Here is a 25,662-nt window from a genome sequence, read left to right as displayed (position 1 = left end):
TTTTTTTTTTTTTTTTTTTTTGCATTTTCACAAATAAAATAAAGGTTTCACAAATCTAAAACTGAGTTTAAATCTTTAATCTTTAGATCTGACCCGTCCAATTATGTTGGTTTTCAAGAGACACCTGGTTCAGTGTGGTCAGGATGTAAAAAAATGCAATAAAATCTCCTTTTATTTTGCCTTTTTTCTACACATAGAATATAAGTTTCAAAAGTCACAAATTGTGTTTTAAATCATTTTTAGCCTGTCTAGGATAATCTATTCCTGAAAGGTGCCCATAAATAAAATGCATTATTATCATTAGTAGTAGCATTAGTAATATGCAGTAGTTTTTGATCTAGACCTGGTTCGATGTAGTCTATATGTGAAAAATGCAGTGAAATCTCACTTTTTTGCATTTTCACAAATAGAATAGAGGTTTTGCAAATCTGAAAGTAGGTTTCAGACCTCGCTGCGGTTTTATTTCAAACGTCTAACATGCTCTCACCACAGTAGGAGGTGCCAAAAGCCGAGAATCAGTCGTTAATCATTGCATTTTACGTCTCCCTTAACTCTCCCCTTAGCAGCTGAATCGAAAGCGAACTTCAGCGCTGCCGCTGGTAATGCTCGACTGCGTGCTCGTTCACGTCGCTCCGCAGCGCGCTTTCAATAGACGTCCCTGCTGCGTCATTTGCGCGCCGCCTCGCTCCTGATGCACGTCTTTTCCCGAAAGCCTAAAGATAGATGTTTCGATTTCAGGTGAGTTTTGTACCCCAATACCTTCGTGTCCGTCTCCCGGAGATAATTTCTGGTGTTTTGCAGAGAGCTTTTAGTTTTTCCAGCCCGCGTGTTGTTTGAGTGGTGAATGTTTTCTTTTGTTTATGCGACTGACAAATTGAATGCGGTCGGCGGCCTGTAAGCAGCCCGCTTGCCTGCTGACATGAGCCAGAGGGAAGGTGAGCGCTCCCTTCCTCTGGTGGCACGGAGGGTGTTATTGTTTCCTAAAATAATCGCAGTTTTGAAAGCCAGGAGTGTGGTACATAAAACTGTGCGTAAACGGTGTCATGATGAGTAAATTCAGGGCAACAGTTTCCATCGACGTGGGTCCTGCGTGATGTAACGTCAGCATTAGCATAGTTGCTAACAGGCTCTCAAGCTACCTACAGTGTGTTAAAATCTCCTGAGTTTTATTTATTTACGTTATTCACACGGGTACTTTGAAAGGGAGCTACTTACTGGTATTCTTATCGTTACCTTAGTGTTGATGTCTCGACTCAGTCTGATAAGTTTTTATGTTTTTTTCAGTCAGAAACCATGCTCGGTCACTGTTGTTTCGACCAACCGATGTAACGGCTACAAGGCTATTTGGCTATACTGTTAAAGTACAGTTGCACTGTTAAATAAGTTAACTTATAATGTGCTAGTGTTGACTCAAAGTTAATTCTCACTCAACTCTATTTTCACTTTATTAAATTAATTAAGCACATTTTGACCTCTGTGGTGTACAGTGCTGTGCAAAAGTCCGAGACTACCAGTAGTTTGCAGATTTAGCAAAGTTTTAATGAGGATATATTTATTTCTCAGTCTATTTGCTGAGATACAAAGACTACAGAGAGCATGCACAATGTATTAAAACACCAAAACAAGTCAGAATTAAATTGTTTCTTAAGACTGAAGTCAATATTTAGTTTGAAGCATGGAATCGTACAACCATATCAACATAAGTCTTTAATGCAACCTGGTGTAAATACACCTGAAGAGTAGTATTGTAAATCTCACATCATCTGCCCAAGAGAGTTCAAGACATGCAGAGTGGGAAAATGAGGCCACACTAAATACTTGCAACTGAAGCCAGCTGAAGGTACATTTTTCTGAAGTATTTGCATTTTAATACTGTATACCTATTTACTGCGTGTCCTGATTGTATTTTAGTAAATAGACTACTGAGAAATAAATATATGTGATCATTATGACCTTGCTTAAATATCAAAGTTTAAGGTGGCCTAAGACTTTTGCACAGTATTGTATGAGTTTAAAGGTCCCATGATATAGTTATTTTCAGATGTATATTTGTATTTGAGGTTTATACCAGAACTTAAATGTAAAAAACATCCACACTTTTTTCTCATAGTGTAGTAGTATACCTATATTCTTTTCCTGTCTGAAACACTGCGTTTAATGCCGGGTCCACACTGCATGCGAAAGCAGCAGACAGTGACAACTTTGCCAAACTGCTGCGCCTGGCACGCATGTGGTGTTCATACAGATAGTGTTGCTGCAACAAAGCTGCAGAGCTGCCTGCCACTGAAACTTCTTCTATTTTTTTTTTTTACAATTAAAAGCAGTGACCATGTGTACATGCCAGTGATGTGAGAGGGCAGGGAGTGGTCAGGCTTATCTTACTCCTTTTCAACTAAATCAGATCCGAATCTTGAATTCAGGGCGTTGTACAGTGCAGAATGATAGTGAACAGTCTTAGCAAAATTGTTCGCTACATTGACTACTTGCAAACTTTTGTTCTGTTATCACAGATATTTGTTTTTACTCCTCAAAACAAACTTTGGCCAACCATCAATAAGACCACTGCAGTGCCACACTCTTTTCAGTCGGTGGAAAAGGGGTTTCAGAGGCCACCCACTCAGTTTGCACCACACAACGCACACTGGAACAGGTTACGTCAATTAATTCAGTCTGTGAAACAACAGAAGCAACTGTACTCAAAACTACAGTTCAGTTTTTCCACAACATGGATTACCAGAATCACCCGGGATGCCATAAACACATGCACTGCAGCCTGTCTAGACACATGGTCATTAAATGCAGCACCCTGAAATGTAAGAAGAGCATCAGAGGCGGCAAAAATGGATTTAATGGCAGTGCACAAATTCAAGGAATTGATGGGATTATATTTCACTGAGTTTTATAATTACATGTGACAAATTGATTGATTCATCATACCCGCTTTAATTATAGATCAGCGATATTATTTATGTCTTTAAATCCCCTTCTCTGCCCCTCTCACCATTCATGCTTTGATCTTATCTCATTTTCTCCTCCTGTCTCCTCTCTAACTTATATCACTTTCTTTTCCGCACTCCTTGATCACATCTCCATGTCCTGCCTCCCTCCCACCTTCCTCTCACTCCGGTACTTGTCCTCTCAATTTTCTTCCCTGCTGTCTTTGCAGTCCCTGGATGAAGACTGTACGTTGGAGGAGGAAGACGAGGGGCTCGTAGAGGAGGAAGATGAAATTGATCAGTTCAATGACGACACTTTTGGAGCTGGGGCCATCGGTGAGTCACACAAACAATATATTTGAAGTGTGTTTACATTAAAACGCTGCCGTACAGGGCATGAAAAAAAATGCTACTATGCTCATTCATAGTTACACAATTTTAAAAGTTTTTTTTTTAAGAACGTGGCACCAGAAGGCACACTTTTATTACAGTTTTATTTTCTGTGCCATAAGGGGATAGTTCACCCAAAATGAAATTTCAATCTTAATCTACTCACCCTCACACTGATGGAAAGTCAGGTGTAGTTGTACAGTCCATAAAACACTACAATACTTAAAGACATAAAAGTTAGTCACTCTGGAACATTTAAATAAGTTTGAATGTACAGTAGCAAAAAAACACGAAACACTGTGATGAATCTCTCTCCTAGAGAACCGCCGCAGGAACAGAAGAGTTATCTCTGCTGCAGAGAAAACATTTATTTCAGTTTAAAGCCTCAGAAATTAGCAACTAACAGCAACTCAGATTAGAGCCCACTTAAGTATTGAACAAAATTCAAGTAGCAGACACATCTCATCAACTGTTTGGAGGGGACTGTGTAAATAAGACCTCAGTGGTCCAATTTCTGCAAAGAAACCACGACTGAAGGACACCAACCAGTAGAAGAGACTTCCTTGGGACAAGAAACTCGAGTAGTGGACCTGTGGAGATCTGTAATTTGGTCTTCAGGCTTCACAGTATATTATGATGATCTCCTTTTATGATGATGATGTCAATGAGGATGTCAAATTAGGCAAATTCATTTGAACACGTCATGCTACAACTTTTTTGCTGCTTGATACGAAAGGAAAACTTGCACAGATTTTTTTCCATGACTAATGTCAGTGTTACGTGTGTTTGTGTCATAGTCTGGCAGCATTTGTCGTGGGAGGTGAGACTCCTGCGTGTGTGTAGAAAGGTACCATAACCAGTCCCACAAGTGCTGCAGATACAGTGAAGCGCATGCTTTTCAGAAGCTACAATATTCCCTGAAAAGAGTCTAGATCTGTGAGTCCTTTTACCTGAGGGGACCGTTTCAATCATTAAGTAAACTGACGACCCCTGAGTTAAGTGACACATAAAATAGATATTTCATATTATATTCAATGCAAAACAATATCAGTCCAGAGCAGCTGTTAAACTACAATAAACCCAAATAGCAAGTGCATTAACTGCAGGATATTTGTAAAATAAGTGATTGAAATAGATTTTAACCATATTATTTTATGTGATGATCTTTTTAAGATGAGTATTGTTTATTTTTTTTAAATGTGTGTTTTTATTTTTTTCATTTTTATGAATTTAATTTTTTTATGATTTTCTTTTTAATTTCTAACAATCATACATACTTATTAGGCTTTTTTTTTGGACAATTTCAGTGTTTTCTTCTCTCTGACACTTGGCCATTGTTCTATAAGCTCTTTGCTTGTTTGAACTGCGTCCTTTTCTAATGCAGGACCAGTCTGTTTGTTTCTGAATAAAGCTTGTGTTGAGGACTTCACCGTGCCCTTATCCTGTGAGAAGTTTATATCTAGAATAATAGTTTAAACTTTAAAAATAACATTTTCATTTAGATTTCACTACACAAAAACAGATAAAAGGCTGTCATAAAGGCCTACTGTATGTTTTAAAAAAGTTTTCTCTCCCCTTAAAATCAGAGTATATTTTGTTTTTGCTTCACAGAAGAAATAAAGAATCTGTATATTGCAGCGTTATTGTGACACAACTGGTGGACTGTAAAATATATTTACCTGCTATGAGCAAGACTAAAGCTAACTGAGTCATCTTAAAGAAACCAGAAGTCTCCAAACTACAGGTTGGGTATTTATAGTAACTGGCTGATTGTATTTACAGCCCCAGTGTCGCTTCTTTATAGACCTGGGACATTGGGCAATCCTTTTTGTTGGTCACCTCTTGAGCACTGGGATTGTGAAATAATTATTTGAGACAATTTGTCAACGTTAGAAGCCAAAAAAAACTTGTATGGCCCCAGAACTCTACGTAAGATTGCAACACAGATGATTAATCGCCATAAAATAAACAACCACTCTGTCTGACTCCTCTCCTCTTCCAGATGACGACTGGCAGGAGGAACACAAACGCCTCGCTGAGCTCGATGAGAGGGACGGGATAGGAGCGGGGCTTGGGCTAGGAGGAGGGGGGATGGGAGGAGAATTAGATTTAGGAGGAGCTGGAGACTCATCCTCCTCCCACCTCCCTTCTTCTCTGGGGCATCTCCCCCTTCCATCCTCGCTCCCGACACTCAAATTCTCCTCGTCTTCCTCCAGACTGCCTGCACCAGGTCAGTGACGTTAATAGAATAATGTTGCTGGCGAACTTGACGCAAAAATTGATTGACTGAAACCACCGATAAAATGTACAAAGAAAGTGTCAGCATGTGAGGAACCTTAACTTTGTAAAACCTCAGGGAGCTATTTTTATTTAGTAATTTTTGTTTGAATTTTCACTTGACTTCATAAAAGAAGTTGCTGGAAACTTTCCGTATAATATGTTGAAAGTTTCAGTTTTGATTAAACATTTGCTAAAGGCATTTGAACAAAGTTTTGTGTTTCAGTTTGTTATATTCCAAATTCTAAATATTGACAGGCAGATTTTGATTTTTATTGTAAATGCATATCTGTTCAAAATAACACCTTTTGATCTCATTAAGTGCTAGTCATAGGTATCAGTATCAGCCCTGAAAAAACAATATCGGTCGACCGTTACTCTGTGAGATTGTTGACTTTACTTTTGGCTAGTCTAAATTACGTCATTAAATTTTCTAGAGTTTAAAGTCCAAAGTAAAACTGTGGTTTCAGATGTGGAGGATCGAGGAGGGGAAGGTGACCTGGCCGAGTCTCTGGCCAGACTCATCCTGGAGGCTGACCCCGCCATCGCTGGGGTCGTAGCGGCTGAGAGACCTGGTCCATCCCCCGGCTCCTCAGGATCCAGCCTGTCTGCTCTGCAGGGCCTGGACCGACCCAGAGGCCTGCCCCAGTCCTCCTCCATCCCACATCCCACGCAGCCACACCAGCATCCCCATCACCCCCAGCACCAGCTGCCTCCTGGGCACTCCTCAGGTCAGAATAAAGTCAATCCTATTTTTTTTTTGTACCATGGTCATCAGTTTTGTTCCAGCTGCCAACACACTGTTGAACATGTTGTCGGATGATTGCACAAACTTGCACACGATCATTTCTGATTTATTTGTTCATAGTTTTTAGATTGTTTTATTTAAGGTTTGGTTTTGTAGTTAAGTGTTTTAATTGGTATTTATTACATATTTAACTTTTTGGGGCACTTCAGTTGTTTAATCCCGTATGTTGTCTGCAGTGTCTGACAGTTGTGTTACATGGATGCCTTTATCTTTATACTGCAAACCAAATTTACCTACAGCCATAAATAAAGTAACCTGACCTGACCTTAGTTACCAATTAAATAGCGAACTTAAACATCATCTATTACAACCTTTAATTCTCACGTAACTAAAAATGATGTGAAAGCTGACATGAAGAGAATTTTCCAGTCGGAGACTTTGATCTTTTTAGAATGACACATAATTCAATTTGTGCAAAATGAAAAATAAACTAATCAAGCTTTTCTCATTTTCTTTTTTTACTATACTTTTACAATGTGTGTTATAATGTCTTTGCAAATAAAGGATCAGAAAAGGATAATGAATCGTACCAGTCATAACCAGGTATTGCAGGTGGATGTAAAACTAAAATAAAAAACAATATAATGCCTCTTAATAATGTTTTAATTTGTTACCCATCATAAGATTCTTCACACGCAGTAAAATTTAATAATTATATTTAGCGATGCGTAGGGTTGTGAATCATTTGTTTTTTTTTTACAGTACAGCTGTCCAAATGGATACTTTTAAAATGGCACCAGTAACTTAACGGTGCCTGAATTGATACTTAAAAAGCACAAAGTGATGGTCAACAATGTGAAACAGAGTCTTTTTTTCATTACAAAGGCGAATTTGAACTGAAAATGTTATATATAACCCCGTAACAACTTAAAGTACACGTAGATGTATAAATATGAGTTGGTGCAAAACACTGTTGACAAAAATTCAGCCCAATCAATAAGATTTTACTAACCTACAATAATTTAACACTAATTAACAGAAACAGTAATAATAACAGCGAAATAAATGAGCTTATATTAAAGGTTATTTGATAAATTTGTGTGATTGAATTTATGCTCACTCAAAGGTACGGTAAAGAAGGCTGAATGACTTTAAAATAGTTCAGTTATTTTTCTATAGTGAGATTTCTTTTCCTGGCACAAAAGAGAGAATAAATACAAACAAAATAAACAAAAACAAATCAGTATTGGCCCAGATTATAATCTTATTATAATACAGTAATAAAATATGTGTCCATGCCTTTTATTCAGGCTGAACAATGCATTAGTGTCATTTTCATTTCGTCACCATGTGATTGTTGATGTAATTTTGATGCAAATTTACCTTCAGACTCAGCAGCCTATTTTCAGCTCCTTTGTGACTACGAGGATTATTCTGCTTTGTTGGCTCTGTTTTATTAAAGTCTGCTGTACTCTTACTACTGCAGGCCTTTCTGCTGGCCCTCCTTCTTCGTCCATGCTCAGCTACCAACAGCAGCAGCACTTACTGCGCAGAGGGACTGCTCCCATGGCCCAGGTCAGTATCTGACTGTCCCTATGAGCTGTTCTTTATACCAGTATTTTTAAAACCTGCAAAGAATGCAGCCATCTTATATTTGTTCCATGGCATATCAGGAGGACTGTAACTTACTAATGGTTCATAATTGCACAATTTACCAATGAAAAGCTCATCAGCATTTACCGGAGAACACAATTTGAATTAGTATTTAAATGGCAGTAAAAAAGAGAAAAATGAACATGTTGCATTAAGATTGACATTGTTTCCTTCATGTCAGTTCACCCTGTCAAATATAATATGTATGTATGGACATTTCTGTCTGACTAAGTAACTAGCTCACTGCATTAACATTTATTTAAACTCTTTTTAATTTTTAATTTAATTTCATTATCTCCAGATGAACTCTCACAGTATCTGGGAGAACAGTATGGGTTTTGGGCCGGTCAGTGTCACCCCCGGACTGGTTACACACATGGAGGTGAGGGACACACACTCTTCTGCTTCTCATTTTGATTTCTGTAACATCATTTCCCATGTTCTCTCAGAAAAAAAGATGTTTTTTATAAAAAATTTTTTATAAATCTTATTTGATTAAAAAAAAAAACCATATGTGTATTATTATTGCCCATACATATAGCGTGAGTGCAGGAGGTAGAGATGTGGAGGAGCTGCAGCACCTCATATAACTATTACTTGATAAAAAAAAGTTTAAACTTACTACCAAGGCTACACGTGTAGTGAACAAGTACTGCAGCTTGACTGGTTTGGGTGAGCAGACGACAGCGAGGTGGTAATTCTAGTTACAAGCTATGATGATCTGGTCAAGGGTCAAATCTCTTGATCACATCCAGGCGTGATCTCACTCCCGCTTCCTCTTTCCAGTCCTCAGCGAAACATTACCAGTGGAAACATGGGACATTTTTTAGTTGCACAATACACTACAACTACCAAGCAAAACAGTGATGAGATATTGATTCATGTCACAAAAAAAAACCAAGCACACAAACCGTCGCCTGAAACAAACACGTAGACAGATTTTGTTGTAGCTGTCGCACTTAGCACCCGTGTAACCCTTTGAAACCTGGATTGGCATCAGTTTTCTTGTGCTGCATTCAGGCGCATGTCACAAGCATCTTAACCCTTTGAAAAAAATATTAAAATTGGTTTGATTTCTTTTCAAAGCGTGGGGGGAAAAGTTTCAAGAAATTAGCAAAAGGTGACGAGAAAATTACCTGAAAATTAGTTGTATAAAAGGTGGGAGGATTATTAGAAAATTATCTAAAAACGAGGGAATATGTGCGTAAAAATATAATCACAATTATTGTAATTATATATTGAAGATTATGTTACAAGAAAAAAAATTAACATATATATTTCTTTGAATTTCTGTACTTTTCAAGTCATTTTCTTGCTTCTTTTGTGCATCACTTTTAATTTTTTTTTAGCTTATTTTGAGGTAATTTTCTTATGAATTTTTACTAATCTTGCTCATTTTGGGACCATCATTTCCTTCTCACCTTGATGTTTTTTAAAGAAATCAAAGCAATGGGCTCAGGCTTCAAAGGGTTAAAGTGAAGCTGAGCATTTTACTCAATGATGTGGATGTATGAAATAACAGAAACAATCAAACAAAATTAACACAGAATACAGATTTTTACAGTTTTGTAAAAACTTTGCAATAATAAAAAAAAGCCTTAAATTGCAGACTAATGTTTCATTAAAGCCACTGCAGCTCTTTTTTTCAAAGGCTCTGTGTGGAAGGGCTTAACCAAGCTCTTAGTTTTGGACACTTCATCTGTATTTTTCATATATTATATTTATTCTCCTTTTTCTCTTCAGGATAGTCCATTAATGTCTATAATAAAGGAGGTGGGCCTTCCTAAACGACCTCCTCAGGGCAGGAATGATGAAGGACGGGATTTGTCAGAGAGGGTCCCACCTCCCCGCTCTTCTTCACCTGTGATTGGCTCCCCTCCGGTGAGGGCGGTGCCCATCGGGACCCCGCCTAAACAGCCAATGAGCCACGCCCTGAATCATCAGGTGAGTAACAGAAACTGCTCCTCACATTTTTTAGTGTTTCCTTAGGTATTTTTCCCTCCATTATTCCCCCCGTTTCACGATTGAAGGACTGAATAAACCCTAAAAAAAAACAAAAAAGTATCTCATTATTGGAGTATGTGTAACACCGTTTGTCTTTGTAGAAGTGTTTTATGTGAACGCTGGAGGTCCTAAACTCAAAAATGTTCAGAGTTTAAACATGGAAGCCTAAAAGATAAAGTATTTACAGCAGTATTGTCCTTTTTTTAAAGGCTCGGGGTTACATGGTGTCTACTGGTTGTCATTTCAGCAGTCTCATTAGTGGTTACCATACTGCATCATGTTGTGATTATGTAATCATGTCCTGTGTGTGTGTATGTGTGTGTGTAGATCCACCATCCCACGGCGGTTCATGTGAGAGCCCCGGTCCAGCACAGATACCCTCCTCCTTTCCCCGAGCGTGTGTCACCCAACACCCTTCTCAATATAGCTGTGAGTTTTTCCTTTCCTCTGTCCTCCCCTCAGTTTTCAGCTCTGTATGCACATTCAGAAAACACCTTAAGGGTTCCTTGTAGGTGAAATGAAAAACAACACAAGCCTAAAAAATCGTGTCTCTGTGATTTAATCCATAACCAGCATGAACTTTGGGTCTGCAAACCTATTTTATTACAGCTACGTGTTGTCTCTGTTTTATTTTATGACACTGGAGTCTGGTTTTGCTGTCTGCTTTGCAGTCCTACAATATAAAAAGTTTCTAAAATGTTAAATTACACGTATCACATCATAGTGAAAGCTTATAGAGCTCTGAAAAAATAAAGCCCAAGCCTCGCTCAGCTTTAGGCCCAAGCATGATTAAAATCCTGAATTTCTACTGTAAAGAATATATCATATTTTATGTACGATATATATCTTTGATACTAAAACATTTGTTATAAGCTACGGGCTGACTTATTTCTCTGCCAAAGTTGATCCATGGTGATGTGGTGCGCAGATAACTCCTGAGGAGGCAGAAGCAACCATTGCCATCAAAATAGCTTCTTTTTGGCGAGGAAGTAAATAAGCTACCAGCTTCCATTGTCATTATTCAAGGATTTGAAGTTTTCTTTTTGCTGTTTTTGTTCAGAACTCTCCTCTGTGTCGTGGTCCTTTCCCTCCCGGTGTCGGTCCTGTCCTGTCGCAGATTCAGCGGGCCCAGCTGCTGAACTCTCAGGTTGGTACCGCAGATGCACACTCTTGTTAGACCGGTACAGATAACTCCCTGTTTCTTAGATGTACATTACAATCTTTTTAACAGGTTTTTCTTTGCGAACATTTTACATAACACACTATCAGGGTTGGAAATAAGTACAAACCCGACAGCTTCACTGTGGGGCAGAATACTGTCGCTGCAGCTCTGATACTTCAGTAGTTGACGCCTAAATCACACGAGTCGCTCTCTCACTCTGGGTTATCATCTGTCTCTCTCCAGGTGGCTGGTTTTCCTCGTGGCGGTCCAGCACCTCCTTTGTTACCAGGTGGTGGTGGTTTCAGGCCGTTCTTCGGGGGTCCTCCTCCTCCCATGGGTCACCGAATGGGCCTGCCGCCCCCTCATGGCCCTCCTAACCACACACCGCCCATTCGGCACAACACCACCCACCTCCACCCCCAGCACCGCCGCATGCTCACCCAGCGCATGCAGAACCGGGGAGGGTAAGCATGTGTGTATGTGTGTAATGTAGTATATATGATCACTGACAACGCCTCAAGGTCCCTCAGCGCTGTGGTCCTGGATCACTAACCAAGAAGCAACGTCATATTAAACACGTCCTCGGGCGGGTTAAATGCATAACATCACTCAGAACAGGAAATCACAGCTGTTGCTTTTCAGTCAAATTCAAAAGGCCGCAGGTAGATGATGTCATCTACGTGTCTTTTCCTCCCTGTAGGGACCGTGGCAGGACTGGAGGGGACCGGCGCAGCAGAGACCCCTACAGCAACCTGATGACTCAGAAAGAGAAGGAATGGGTAACCAAGATCCAGATGATGCAGCTGCAGAGTACTGACCCGTACCTGGATGACTACTACTATCAGGTTGGTTTTTGTGTGCTGAAGTTTTCATGTTAGCTGCACTCGTGTAGAGGGCTCGAAATACCCCGTATGTATGGCGTTTATGTTTAACATTGAGACGTGTTGTTTTTTATTTCGCCACCCATGTTATTAAGGGGCATCTCAGCTGAAACGGAGGCTCGCCAATTTTATATCTGACAGTGAAAATGGTGTTCTGATGATTATTTTGAGTCTAGACCACTTTTTACTGCAGTTTAAAAGTCTCTCTGTCACAGAGAGGAGAAATACAAAGACGTCTGTTTTACTCCAATTTCTCCGCTTCCCTTTCAAAACAAAAGCCCGCCGACGGCGTTTTTGTGGACAGAATCCCATCAGTTGCTGATACAAGGCTTTTATTTTGAAACAACGCTGCATGTGTGAACACATGCATGAAACATGCTGCAGTTATGCACTGCTGTTAAAAGTTAAAAGTTAAAGGGATTAGGGGTGTGCCATATCATGTCGCCCACAATAATACAGGTATAATTTTTAATATGATAAGAAAAAATCATATTGTGATAATGGCAGTATTTTGACTTGTTGACATAATGGTGTCATGCCTTTATGCACAGCAACAGCAAGCATGGCTGAAAGTGAAATTGCTACCATCCAGGAGCAACTTCAGTAGTGTAGAGTCAGTGGTCTGGCCATCCTGAATGTTTTATGAAAAGCCCCAGACATTTCAAAGTAAAGTCTGAGTAGAGATGATGAAATATCTAAACAAGAGCAACTACATAGTTAATTTGGATGTATCAAAATATACAGTATAGGTGACAACAGAATGGTCACTCTGCAGAGTGACTGACTGTGTGGCAGTTCAGTTAAGAGGACTTTTTGTCATCTCACAGATATTTAAAGTGAATGTTGCCACTCATATAGCTGTATATTGGTCGGCTGTGCTGTCAGTCCGATTTCTTGTCAGATGTTGGCCGTGATGCAGTTTTTCTGTTTTTGTCAATGTAAAATTCAGACTGACACTTAATAGAAAATATAGAAGACGTCTTGTCAGGCTGTGAAAGGTGTCACAAGACAGTTTGTAGTTGAAATGATGTATATATTATCATTGAGAGTTTAATTTATGATGAGAATAATCCTACTTTGCAAAGACTTGTTTACTCAGTGTGTGTCAAGTTGGTGGAGGATCACTGACGCTCATTGTGTGTGTGTGCGTGTGTGTGCATATGTGTAGAACTACTATGAAAAGATGGAGAAACGTCAGGAAAGAGAGAGAGACAGCAGCAAGAAGGAGCACACCACCAAACTGATCACTCCGCAGGTCGCCAAAGTTGAACACACCTACAGACCAGGTAAGTGACGACAGAATTTTCACTCTAAAGTTCACGATGACACACGCGTGGTGCTGGAGACCGCAAACTAAATGTTGCTGCGTGTTTGTCAACAGTTCAGTTTGCAGGCTCTCTGGGTAAACTGACAGTCTCCAGCGTCAACAACCCTCGCAAGATGATTGATGCTGTGGTGACGACGCGCACCGATGACGAGGTCAGTTTGCATGTTTCGTTTCTTTTGTGCACAGTCTTCTCTTTTTGTGAGAAGCTGATAGAAGCTGAAGCTGTTTTGAACCTAAAAGACAAAGCAAGAGGATAAATTGACCAACAGAAGATGTTTGGGTTACGGGAGATTTGCTGTCTATGTTTACATATACTTTATTATTCCACGACTTTCCCAAATATGATAGTATTCTGAATTTGATATGGGTTATTTAAACGGCATATTCTGTTTGAATATTCTGAATTAGGCTTTTTATGAATGCAATACATGTGGGATATGCTGTTGTTAATCAGGTTTTAGGGGCATTCTTTGAACATGTCTACAGCAAATCAAGAATATGGGTCTGATTAAGAGTTTTTGTTCTGTTTAACCACAGTTTGTGACACACAGCATCCTGTGTGTTTACGGTCGCCTCAGTGCTTTGTCGTGTGTGTTGTACACAAACCATCTTGCCAACATTTTGCATGGCTGTGGTAGAGATACACGACCAAAGGAAAAGCCCACATTTCTGTTAGGAAGAAAAAACACACCTACTTTTAAACATTATTTAAGACTTGGAAATCAACAATAAATATCACGACTCTGGCCTTTTCAAGAAGATGCTTGAGGGAATGAAAAAGGGAGGCTGTGTTCACACGATTTAACAAGTCTGCCACTAGTGAGTAACTTCTGACAAGAATCTATTTTGAGGCAAAGAGACAAAATGGCACAGGGACAGCTTTTCCACTTTTACATATTTTGACACAATATACACCATGTCAGGGCACGTTAACCGAAGTATGCACTGCTGCATGTAAATGAGGGTATTAGTGGATTGTTGAATAAATGAATCTTTATTTCGAACATGTAAAAAAAAATTGCTTTACATTTTTTCAGTAATATGTTGTGATCAATGGTATCACATGCAAAGTCTCTAACTACTCTGGATGTATATTTTCTTTTGTCTGTCCCATTGGTAATTTCCTCAGTTAATTCAGTTAGCACCAAAGACATGGTTCTGTCTGCTCTAAATCCATACTGACTGTCAACAGTTTGTGTTTTTCTATGAATTTGTCCAATCTTTCAGAGAAGAGTTTTTCAAGTATCGTGGAGAATAGGGAGATTAAGGAAATGGGCCTGTGATTTGTAAAATGGTGTTCACCCCCGCTTTTATAAAGTGGAATTATTTTGCTATTTTCATTTTGCTTAGAAAGTTACCAGTTTGAAAAGACAAGTTAGAGATCTTAGTTAATGATTTTCCTTAGCCAAAACCTGGAATATTTTGTGCAAATAAATGTAGTTGGTGTTTACGGCTGAAAACGTCTTGAAGCTGCTTACAGCTATTGCCACAAACTTTCTCTTTCACAGCAAGCCTTTGAGGCAGCTGCAGAAGGTGCCGAATTTACATCAACAGAACTGAAACTCTCTGAAGGGGACAAACTCAGAGACTTTGGTCTCATGCAGAGAAAAGCCAGTCAGCAGCCCTCTGATTGATTAGTGGTCAACATGTTTGTTTTTTTCTTCTGTAGTTCTTGAAGATAAGACAGCAAATTTTCAACCTAACTTGGGTGCTCGCTGTTATTTAAAAGAAGCGCTGAAAGTTTGAAAACAGCACAGTATTGTCTAGTGCCATAACATTCCTATTTTGCTTTGCTATTTCTTGAGTATTTTTTGTTGTATTTATTCGGTATCTGTTTGGTATTCAGTGCTAGTAGAATTTTTTTGATCAATTTTAAAGTCCTGTTGGTGTCTCGGTCTTTCTGTCTGCCTCCAGGAGAAAAGAGAGAAGCAGGTTTGGAATAAGCGGCGACAGATCCTCTACACTGTGGAGAAGGTAGGATGACGATTTTTGTACACATTAAGCACATGTTCAAACTCTGGAAAAAAAACACTCCTGGATCCTGATCAAGTCTTTGTCGCGGGATTCTCTGTCCCTTTATCTACCTCTGTCCACCAGATGTACAGTTTGCTGCTGGAGGTTCAAGACTTTGAGAAACGTTTTGTTCACGCGCCAGAGGAGGACAGGGAGGCTCTTCTGGAGCAGCATAAAACCAACACGGTGCAGCTGTGCAACTCTCTGCGGGAGAAGGAGTGGGACGACAGGTAGGAGTGAGGGATAGATTACACGGATCAATTAGCTGCACTTGACAATCCTGATTCTTATGCGACTCAGTACAACCGATAACCTCATGTAGGACAGCAGTGTTCGTTATAACACTAAAGATGTACTCATCTGCACACACTAATCATGTTTCTCTTCTGCTCTGTAAGAGTGAGTGATGAGCAGTGTGTGATGATCATGTCGGTGAGGAAGGGCAAGCGGCTCATCTCCAGGCTGCTTCCCTTCTTGCCGCCAGCCCTGGCCGTTGCCGTTGTCATGGCGATTTCCCGCAACCTTCCTGCCCTGGCCAAGAAGGACAAGCAGGACCAGGTAACCATTTCATCATCTTTGCATAAAAATCCAGTGTTGTATGTGTATGTGTATGTATGTACACATTGTGTTTTGAAAATGAAACATTGCTGACATCTTCTAGTGAAAAAATGTAGCGTTGGCAGCGAGGTACGGGCAGCTTTCCTGCTAACTATGCCTGTGTGCTCCTTCAGAGTGTCTTCAGTGTCATCAAGGATGTTCCAGTCTCATGATTTGAAAATGTATCTCAAACATGTAAAAAAGAACAAGAGAAGTGGTTATGCAAACAAACGGACAGACAGGAAAAAAAAGTAATATTTGCAGACAGTGAAAAACCTAAAATGTTGCAGCATATCTATTCAGCAAAGTGTTTAATAGAGGTGGTGACCCATCAGCCCTCTCCTTCTCTCAGGATCAGTTTAGTTCAGAGCTGACCCACATCCACTACAAAACTCTGGGAAACCCCATGTTGGCATCATATGATTAAATATTACATTGCGTCAGCAATCAGATGAAATAATACCTGCTAATTTTGTAATCTTCGACACATTTACAGTATACAGTTTGTCTTGTTCTGCAGTTTCTTATTCAGTATCAGTCATAGCAATAAAAAAGTTGTGCACAATGAAATGGACAAAGTTTAATAAACCGCTCAGAGCTTCACAGCTGCCTGCATGTTGTTATCCAGCCGCTGCATTTCATCCTCCGCCTCCGTCTTCCTGTTCAGGTGCTGTGCTGGTTAGTGGAGCCAGTTTCTGTAGTGATCCAGTCATTGTCGAGCTCCGCCCTCACAGACCTGCTCCAGGAGCTTCAGGGCAGTGAGGGCCAACTGGCCACAGTTCTGCACAACAAGGTACACACACACACACACACACACACACACACACACACACACACACACACACACACCTCGCAGACTGATATAAAAAACAAAGTCATTAATTGACTTTCCTGCTTCCTAATGGTGTAGTTTGTGATATGCAGGTATAAGTTGTTTACCCACTAAGAAACCTCCAAGATTTCCATATATCCACTTAAAAATACTCACAGTTATGTTACTGCATAGGTTTGTTAGGCAGCTTTCACTTCAGCTATTTGTTTTCACAAATACGGGGCCGTGCAAGATAGATAGATAGATAGATAGATAGATAGATAGATAGATAGATAGATAGATAGATAGATAGATAGATAGATAGATAGATAGATAGATAGATAGATAGATAGATAGATATTTTGTACATAGGAAAGAAACAGAAAAAGACAAAAATCAAAATGGCAATACCAAAAATAGATGATGACCCATAGTCAATTAATAGATTCAAATAAGCATAAAAAATTGCATCTTTCATTTTTGCAGAGAAAAGGAGGAAGAATAGCCAAATTATTTCCTACCCTTTCTCAGCTAATCAGTTAATTTGTGATCTTCATCTCTTACACATACACACACTTACCTGTTTACACACAGACATATATACATAAACATATGTACACACACATACATATATGTGACCCGCTGAATTTACACACACGTGTGTATTCATATATGCAACAAACAGAACAAATGCTGCAGAACATACACAGGGACTCACATTGTCTTTCCTCACCTCCGCCTAGCTGAGATCAGTGTGTCGTATGTGTGTGATGAACAGAGAAAATGATGCTCTCAGAGCGGACAGCTGTCGGCAGGTGAAGCAGAGAAAATTAGCTGTCGACTTGTGTTGAATGTACAGTGAAGGTATTTCCACGGGTTAAAGCTGCATCTGCAGACAAAGCAGTGAGCTTTTGTTTTTTAGACACAGACTGGTGTGTCTGTCGTGATCATATACACCCACTTCAATTTACCACAACTGGACTCCAATCAAGAGAAATTTAAAGGAATTTGAGCGAAGCCCGACAAGGCACTGAACACGCAGATCACACGCACCTCTCTGTGTTTGTCCAGTTTGGTGTGACACTGCTGTATCTGATCCTGAGTGAAGGAGAGAGGATGCAAAGCTCCGATCCCAACTGTCAGCTAATGGACGACAATCGATGGTAAGCTGTTGCTGTCATGTGATGTCAACCACTATCTCTCTAAAAAAAAAAAAAGCCATAAATTACTTTTATACTCATGTTGTTTTCTCCTCCTCACACCTGCACTGTTGACGCTTCTTTACAAAATATCTCTTTTTCTTTCCACTTGTGCTGTTCGCTGTTAATCCGCACTGACCTTCTCTTCCCGTCCAGGACTGAGTTGGTGTTTTCAGTCACGAGAGAGTTGCTCAGCGTCCCCACCTCATCCCTCTCCCCCCCCCTCTTCACCCCTCCCAACCTGCTCTCCCTCTTCTCACGCTACGTCGACCGGCAGAGGCTGGAGCTGTTACAAGACAAGCTACAGTGAGTCAACACACAAACAGCGCTGAAGTGTTTATTTGGGGTATTTCTTATATTTATGTTACACATAGATCACGTCAGAGCGAAGATGAGTCTGCTTGAATAAACTTGTTTTTTCATTGTTGCAGTTACAGTAGCTGCACGAGCTTGGAAGCAAAAACTAATAGTTTGTTCTTCGTTTTTCAGGATCTCTGCTTTGTCTAGGTAGAAATTACAACACACAACAACCCCCTCCCCACCGGATGCAGACCTTTCTTTTTGTGTGTGTATCAGAAGAGTCGAGAGTGTGTGTGTGTGTGTGTGTGTGTGTGTGTGTGTTTGAGTGTGTGTGAGTGCGCATGTGCTCTTGAGGTGAATCCATGGTGGATTGAATTTTAATACAGCAGAATCTGTAGTCACTTTTGTTTTTCTTTGTTTAGTCTCTGATGTGTGTTTGTGTGAGAACGACAGTGACACAGCGCGTGAGAGTTGAACGTGTGAGTGACAATAATGAAATCTGCATTTTTAAATATCTTGTTTACGATTATGCCTGTGACAAACCTTCAAATTAAAAAGTATTTCTATTTCTAATGTTTCACTCCAGTTTTATTCTGCAAGGACCATCGTGTTCAGTGCTCAACCTTTCAGTTTACATTTCATTTCTTTATTCCCACATATGGACACTAAGAATATACGATACAAAATAAGAAAGACTGTGAAGGAGAATTGCGCAAAGCCCTCCAGGGGCTTGAAAAATGGCTTTCTCCAGGCAGCGACTACAAGAAATATCAACAGTAATAATAACCAATTAAATTAAAAATAAATAAATAAAAAATACCTAAATACAGATTGTACACCTACTGGAACAACGCCTCCTTCCTCATGTCCAAAGCTTTCTCTGTGTAAGTTGCTAACTTAAATGTCTCTTTTTCAAACAGCCCAGTCATTTGCTGTGGGTCATCAATATTTATCAGATGTGAGTCTTCTGTTAAAAAAGTACAATACAGAATAACAGTGATACTCATTTTCTATTCATGGTAACACATTGGGCAAATTTGACTTTCTTCTTCCAGCCCTCGATACCTACCAGTTTCAATATGAATTGTCAGCATACCTGCTCTTATCTGAGCACAAAGGGATCTATTTGTCTTCGACAAACTAAACAGGACATAATTTTATGAAAGTTAATCTTCTCATAAGTACTCATTTGTGTTACAAGTGCAGTAAATCAATCAGGTTCACATTAGCACACATTAATTGATTCAGCAGTCTAAGAACATATTCTTATTATATGTGATTTAAAAATGATTTAAAACAGCTAAAAGAGAAGACCTTTAACACTGTCAAACTTTTTTGTTCCAAAAAAGGATTGACATCTATGCAGCTGAAGAGATGGGTCTTTTAGGGGTCCACTGACATTGTTTTTTCAGGGCTGATCATTAGTAGTTAATGAGACCGATAACCGCTACTCCTGCAAAAAACTTTGTTAAAATGCGTTTACCAAACGTTTAATCAAAACACAACCTTTTACCACCATATAGAGCAACTTCCCTGTAACTTTTTTTTATAAGATCAAGTGAAATCTTAAATAAAAAATGAGTAAATAAAATCAGCTGCCGACACTTTCTTTGCATGTACTGCACTGTCTCCCTGCCGTTTGTTGAGTGTAATTCACGCAGTGACTTTATTTGATAATAGTAATAATAAGTTTTATGATTGCTTTTTTGCTGTGCCTGTGATAACTGTGTGTGTATGAGCGCGCACGTGCTCTTTCAGGTGAATCCAGGTTGCTTTGTCGCTGTGTGTGTGTGTGTGTGTGTGTGTGTGTGTGTGTGTGTGTGTGTGTGTGTGTGTGTGTGTGTGTGTGTGTGTGAGTTCCCATGTGCGCTTTCAGGTGAATCCAGGTTGCTTTGTCGCTATGCTCGTGATGTGTGTGTGTGTGTGTGTGTGTGTGTGAGCGCACATGTGCTCCGTCAGGTGAATCCATGGTGGATTGATTATGATTGCTTTGTCGCTGTGCTCGTGATGATGACGATGCGTCAGGTGACCGTGAGAATTTGAAATCACAAAGACTGAAAGTAGAAAATGTATTTAAAAAATGGTGGACCAGTGGAGCAATGAAAGGGAGGGCGAAGAGGGAAAGGGACAATATGGGGCTTAAAATACCGCAAAACAGTTCCTCAATTTCAGCCTTTTTTTGTAACGCTGGCGTCTCTGGAAAAGAGCCAGAATGTGGCGCCGTGAAGGACATATTTTTTGAGTCTGAAATTAATGTTGAGCATCAGCCAGACAACGGAGCGGGTGGCAGAGAGCTGTTGGCGTATAGGAAAGGACAACCCCACAATGTATCCTTTTCTGCTTAGTCTTAATAGTTTAACTCACTATGTTAACCACCAAAGCCACGCGCCATTGTGCCCCTCGCCCCGAAAAGTCAAATCAATTTTATTTTGTGCCTGTGTTTGGCGCCAAATGACAACGAAGTCAAATAAGGACACTTTTCATATAGAAAAGGTCTATACCATTTTTTTATTGAGTAGTATTATTTAGTTTTACTGAACATCCAACATGCTGCAGCTGCAATGGAGAGCAGCAGCAGCAGCAGGCATGGATTAAAAACGTGGAGGTCCCCTGCGCCCCCCAAGCCTTTGCTTGAAAATCAAATCATAGCAAAGCAGTTAGGCTGGGGCACCAGGCCCCCAAATCACCAAATCTGTCTCTGATGAAAAGGAGAGCAGCTGGATGGGACACAATGCATTGTCATAGTTAAGAATTTCATCTTTAATCAGATTAAAACTGAGACTAATAAAAAAAGTCTTCTGTAGAGGTCTGAGGGAGTCACTTTCCATCGCTGAACATTTTACTGTTCAGATGCTGTGGCGCTGAAAGAAAAAACCTCTGTCTCTCTGCCTCTGTCACTGCACACGCTGCCCATGTGCTATTTTGGACATGCTATAGTATGACTTTTTTATGCTCTTTTGGACAACATGCTGTGGTATGACTTTTTTTTTTTTTTTTTACTTTTTTAAAGTTATTTTTAATAATGTATGACTTTTTATTCTATTTTGGATGGCACATTCTATAATATGACTTTTTTAGGGGTTTTGGACAACATGCTATACAATGATGTTGTGGTGCGATTATGAACGACGTGCTATAGTATGACGAGTTGGTGCCATTTTGGACGACATGCTAAAACATGACTTTTTGACCTGACTTTAATAACACGCTATTGTTTGACGTTTTGATGCCATTTTGGAAGACATGATAAAGTATGGCTTTTCGACCTGATTTTGGTCGACATACTATAGTATGACTTTTTTGTGCGATTTCAGATGACATGCTATAGTATGACTTTTTTAATACGATTTTGGACAACATGCTAAAGTATGACTTTTTTAAGCGATTTTGGATGATGATCTATACTATGATATTTTGGCACGATTTTGACAGACATACTATAGTGTGATGATTTGGTGCCATTTTGGACAGCATGCTATAGCTGGACTTTTGGGGACGTTTTGAACGACGTGTGTGACTTTTTGGTGCAATTTTGAACGGCATGCTATAGAGTGAGTTTTTGGACAACATGTTATGGTATAACTGTTGTCAACGACGACAACTTTTACCGCCAATTTTTTGACATGCTATAGTATGGCATTTTTTTCTGAACTTTGATGTTCATTGGCTCACGCGACTAAAACTTTTTTCTTTCAATATTATGCTGTGATGGTTCCTTGATATATTTTTCACGAGTTACAGTTTGTCATCATTACATATTATGATAACTTTTATCCACTCAAGCAATGCACAAACGAATCCTAACAGAAAGGATACAAGGTTCAAATTTTTTTTACAGTATTTATTATTGTGGTCATTGCCTTTTTCAACTGCAGCGACTTTTAATTTGTTGGCTGCTATGTTGGTTGTTTTGAAATAATACTGACTGAATTTATTAATGTGGGAAATAAATGGATCAAATATGGACCACAAATTGATGTGTTGTGTATTTTATGCCTCATATTCCTTTTTTATTAAAAAATTTATTTCATTTTGAAACATAATATGGTATGATGTTATTCCATCATTTATGGAACATTTTTTTCGCCATACTATACTACTATACATTTTTCCACATACTATACTAATTTGTTTTTGGCTGTTTTTTCTACATGCTATATTATGACATTTTTTCAATATACTATAATATGTGGTTTTTGGTTGTTTTTTTAACATGCTGTATTATGACCAATTGTGCAGTGTTTTCAACATGCCATACTGTAACGTGTCCCGACATGCTATGCTATGTGGTTTATCAGCCCTTGCAACGTCATAATTTAACATTTTTCACCATGCTATACTATGTTGTTTTCGGCTGTTTTTTCGACATGCTATATTAAAAAGTTTTTGGCTGGTTTTTCAACATCCTGTAATATGACGTCTCGACATACTATATGCTATATGGTTTTTGGTCAATTTTTAGAGATGTCGTATTTTGACATTTTTTGACACTGTACAATGGCATTTTGTGATGTATTTTTGACATGCTATATTATGTTTTTCACTGTTTTTTTTTAAGTGACTATACTGTAATGTGTCTCTCCAAAATTGGACGTTTTTCAGATTAATATACTATATCGATTTGGACTAATCTTTCAAAATGATATAATGTTATTTGTCTCTACAAGTTATATTATGTTGTTTTTAGAGCATTTTTTAGAATTCCAAAACTTGACATTTTGCCCATTTGCCATTTTTTGGGCTTCATTCCCACTGAGTATTCTATGACACGTCTCTACAAACTCTTCTGTCGTTTTCAGCCATTTTTATGAGCAGTCAAAATTTGACTTTCTCGACATACAATACTATTGCTTTTTTCGCATTTTTTTTGACAGGCTGAATTATGAGTTTTTTGGCCTATGTAAATGTATATATGTATATATGTAAATGTTATATATGTATGTTGTATACTATGACGAGTCTCAATAAGCTATTCTGTGTTGTTTTCAGCCCTTTTTTTGTGTGTCATATCTTTGCTTTTTGGCAATACTATACTATTCGAGTGTTGTTCATTTTTTCAACATGCTAAAATATATTTTTGGTGGTTTTTGATCGATTCTTCACCATGCTACACTATGACGTGTCTCAACAGACTATTCTATGTTGTTTTCAGCCCTTTTTTGGGTCATATTTTGACATTTTTGACAAGACTATATACTATGCAGGTTTGGTAATACTTTCAACGTGATAAAATATGCTATTTTTAGTTGTCTTTGGTTGTAACTTGACCAAAAATCGCACAGTATACTCTTGCCAAAAATGCCAAAATATGATGCCCCCAAAAATGGATGAAAACAACATAGAATAGCCTGTTGAGACACGTTATAGTGTAGCATGGTGAAGAAACGATCAAAAACCATGAAAAATGTTAAATTTTAGCATCTTGAAAAAATGACCAAACATCGCATAGTATAGCCTTGCCAAAAATGTCAAAATGTGACCACAAAAAAAAAGTGCTGAAAACAACATAGAATAGTCTGTTGAGACGCGTTATGGTGTAGCATGGTGAAGAAACGATCAAAAACCACCAAAAATGTCATATTTTAGCATGTTGAAAAAATGACCAAAAAAATCGCATAGTATAGCCTTGCCAAAAATGTCAAAATGTGACCAACAATAAAAAGTGCTGAAAACAACATAGAATAGTCTGTTGAGACGCGTTATAGTGTAGCATGGTGAAGAAACGATCAAAAACCACCAACAATGTCATATTTTAGCATGTTGAAAAAATGACCAAAACAATCGCATAGTATAGCCTTGCCAAAAATGTCAAAATGTGACCAACAATAAAAAGTGCTGAAAACAACATAGAATAGTCTGTTGAGACGCGTTATAGTGTAGCATGGTGAAGAAACGATCAAAAACCACCAAAAATGTCATATTTTAGCATGTTGAAAAAATGACCAAAACAATCGCATAGTATAGCCTTGCCAAAAATGTCAAAATGTGACCAACAATAAAAAGTGCTGAAAACAACATAGAATAGTCTGTTGAGACGTGTTATAGTGTAGCATGGTGAAGAAACGATCAAAAACCACCAAAAATGTCATATATTAGCATGTTGAAAAAAATGACCAAAACAATCGCATAGTATAGCCTTGCCAAAAATGTCAAAATGTGACCAACAATAAAAAGTGCTGAAAACAACATAGAATAGTCTGTTGAGACGCGTTATAGTGTAGCATGGTGAAGAAACGATCAAAAACCACCAAAAATGTCATATTTTAGCATGTTGAAAAAATGACCAAAACAATCGCATAGTATAGCCTTGCCAAAAATGTCAAAATGTGACCAACAATAAAAAGTGCTGAAAACAACATAGAATAGTCTGTTGAGACGCGTTATAGTGTAGCATGGTGAAGAAACGATCAAAAACCACCAAAAATGTCATATTTTAGCATGTTGAAAAAATGACCAAAACAATCGCATAGTATAGCCTTGCCAAAAATGTCAAAATGTGACCAACAATAAAAAGTGCTGAAAACAACATAGAATAGTCTGTTGAGACGCGTTATAGTGTAGCATGGTGAAGAAACGATCAAAACCACCAAAAATGTCATATTTTAGCATGTTGAAAAAATGACCAAAACACTCGCATAGTATAGCCTTGCCAAAAATGTCAAAATGTGACCAACAATAAAAAGTGCTGAAAACAACATAGAATAGTCTGTTGAGACGCGTTATAGTGTAGCATGGTGAAGAAACGATCAAAAACCACCAAAAATGTCATATTTTAGCATGTTGAAAAAATGACCAAAACAATCGCATAGTATAGCCTTGCCAAAAATGTCAAAATGTGACCAACAATAAAAAGTGCTGAAAACAACATAGAATAGTCTGTTGAGACGCGTTATAGTGTAGCATGGTGAAGAAACGATCCAAAACCACCAAAAATGTCATATTTTAGCATGTTGAAAAAATGACCAAAACAATCGCATAGTATAGCCTTGCCAAAAATGTCAAAATGTGACCAACAATAAAAGTGCTGAAAACAACATAGAATAGTCTGTTGAGACGCGTTATAGTGTAGCATGGTGAAGAAACGATCAAAACCACCAAAAATGTCATATTTTAGCATGTTGAAAAATGACCAAAACAATCGCATAGTATAGCCTTGCCAAAAATGTCAAAATGTGACCAACAATAAAAAGTGCTGAAAACAACATAGAATAGTCTGTTGAGACGCGTTATAGTGTAGCATGGTGAAGAAACGATCAAAAACCACCAAAAATGTCATATTTTAGCATGTTGAAAAATGACCAAAACAATCGCATAGTATAGCCTTGCCAAAAATGTCAAAATGTGACCAACAATAAAAAGTGCTG

General features: G+C 38.7%; 1 protein-coding gene across 2 annotated transcripts; it reads left to right on the top strand.

The window, feature by feature from the left end:
- The first annotated feature begins 589 nt into the window (after window positions 1-589).
- On the top strand, window positions 590-18,871 carry patl1 (PAT1 homolog 1, processing body mRNA decay factor). Of its 2 annotated transcripts, XM_042484317.2 has the most exons (20): window positions 590-738; window positions 3,167-3,272; window positions 5,329-5,556; window positions 6,074-6,334; window positions 7,838-7,926; window positions 8,306-8,386; window positions 9,748-9,948; window positions 10,336-10,437; window positions 11,069-11,155; window positions 11,414-11,634; window positions 11,871-12,015; window positions 13,220-13,337; window positions 13,433-13,530; window positions 15,293-15,352; window positions 15,476-15,621; window positions 15,790-15,949; window positions 16,656-16,781; window positions 17,871-17,962; window positions 18,155-18,304; window positions 18,488-18,871. In XM_042484317.2, the coding sequence occupies exons 1-20, from the start codon at window positions 724-726 to the stop codon at window positions 18,507-18,509; spliced, it is 2,508 nt and encodes an 835-aa protein (XP_042340251.2). In that variant the 5' UTR covers window positions 590-723; the 3' UTR covers window positions 18,510-18,871. The 2 variants fall into 2 exon arrangements, with proteins under 2 accessions (XP_042340251.2, XP_087929037.1); XM_088072911.1 differs by lacking the exon at window positions 10,336-10,437.
- Window positions 18,872-25,662: the final 6,791 nt, after the last annotated feature.

This window comes from Plectropomus leopardus, chromosome 3, assembly GCF_026936395.1.
Source record: "Plectropomus leopardus strain MGB_pleo_1.0 chromosome 3, ASM2693639v1, whole genome shotgun sequence".
Classification (NCBI taxonomy): Eukaryota; Metazoa; Chordata; class Actinopteri; order Perciformes; family Serranidae; genus Plectropomus; species Plectropomus leopardus.
This window is presented reverse-complemented; position numbering and strand designations above follow the sequence as displayed.

What these genes read in the sequence shown, in the direction of transcription:
- patl1 (XM_042484317.2), top strand. An exon ending in GAGAAGGAGTGGGACGACAG is followed by an intron (nt 15,622 to 15,789) that starts GTAGGAGTGAGG and finishes CTGCTCTGTAAG; the next exon opens with AGTGAGTGATGAGCAGTGTG. An exon ending in CCACAGTTCTGCACAACAAG is followed by an intron (nt 16,782 to 17,870) that starts GTACACACACAC and finishes GTGTTTGTCCAG; the next exon opens with TTTGGTGTGACACTGCTGTA.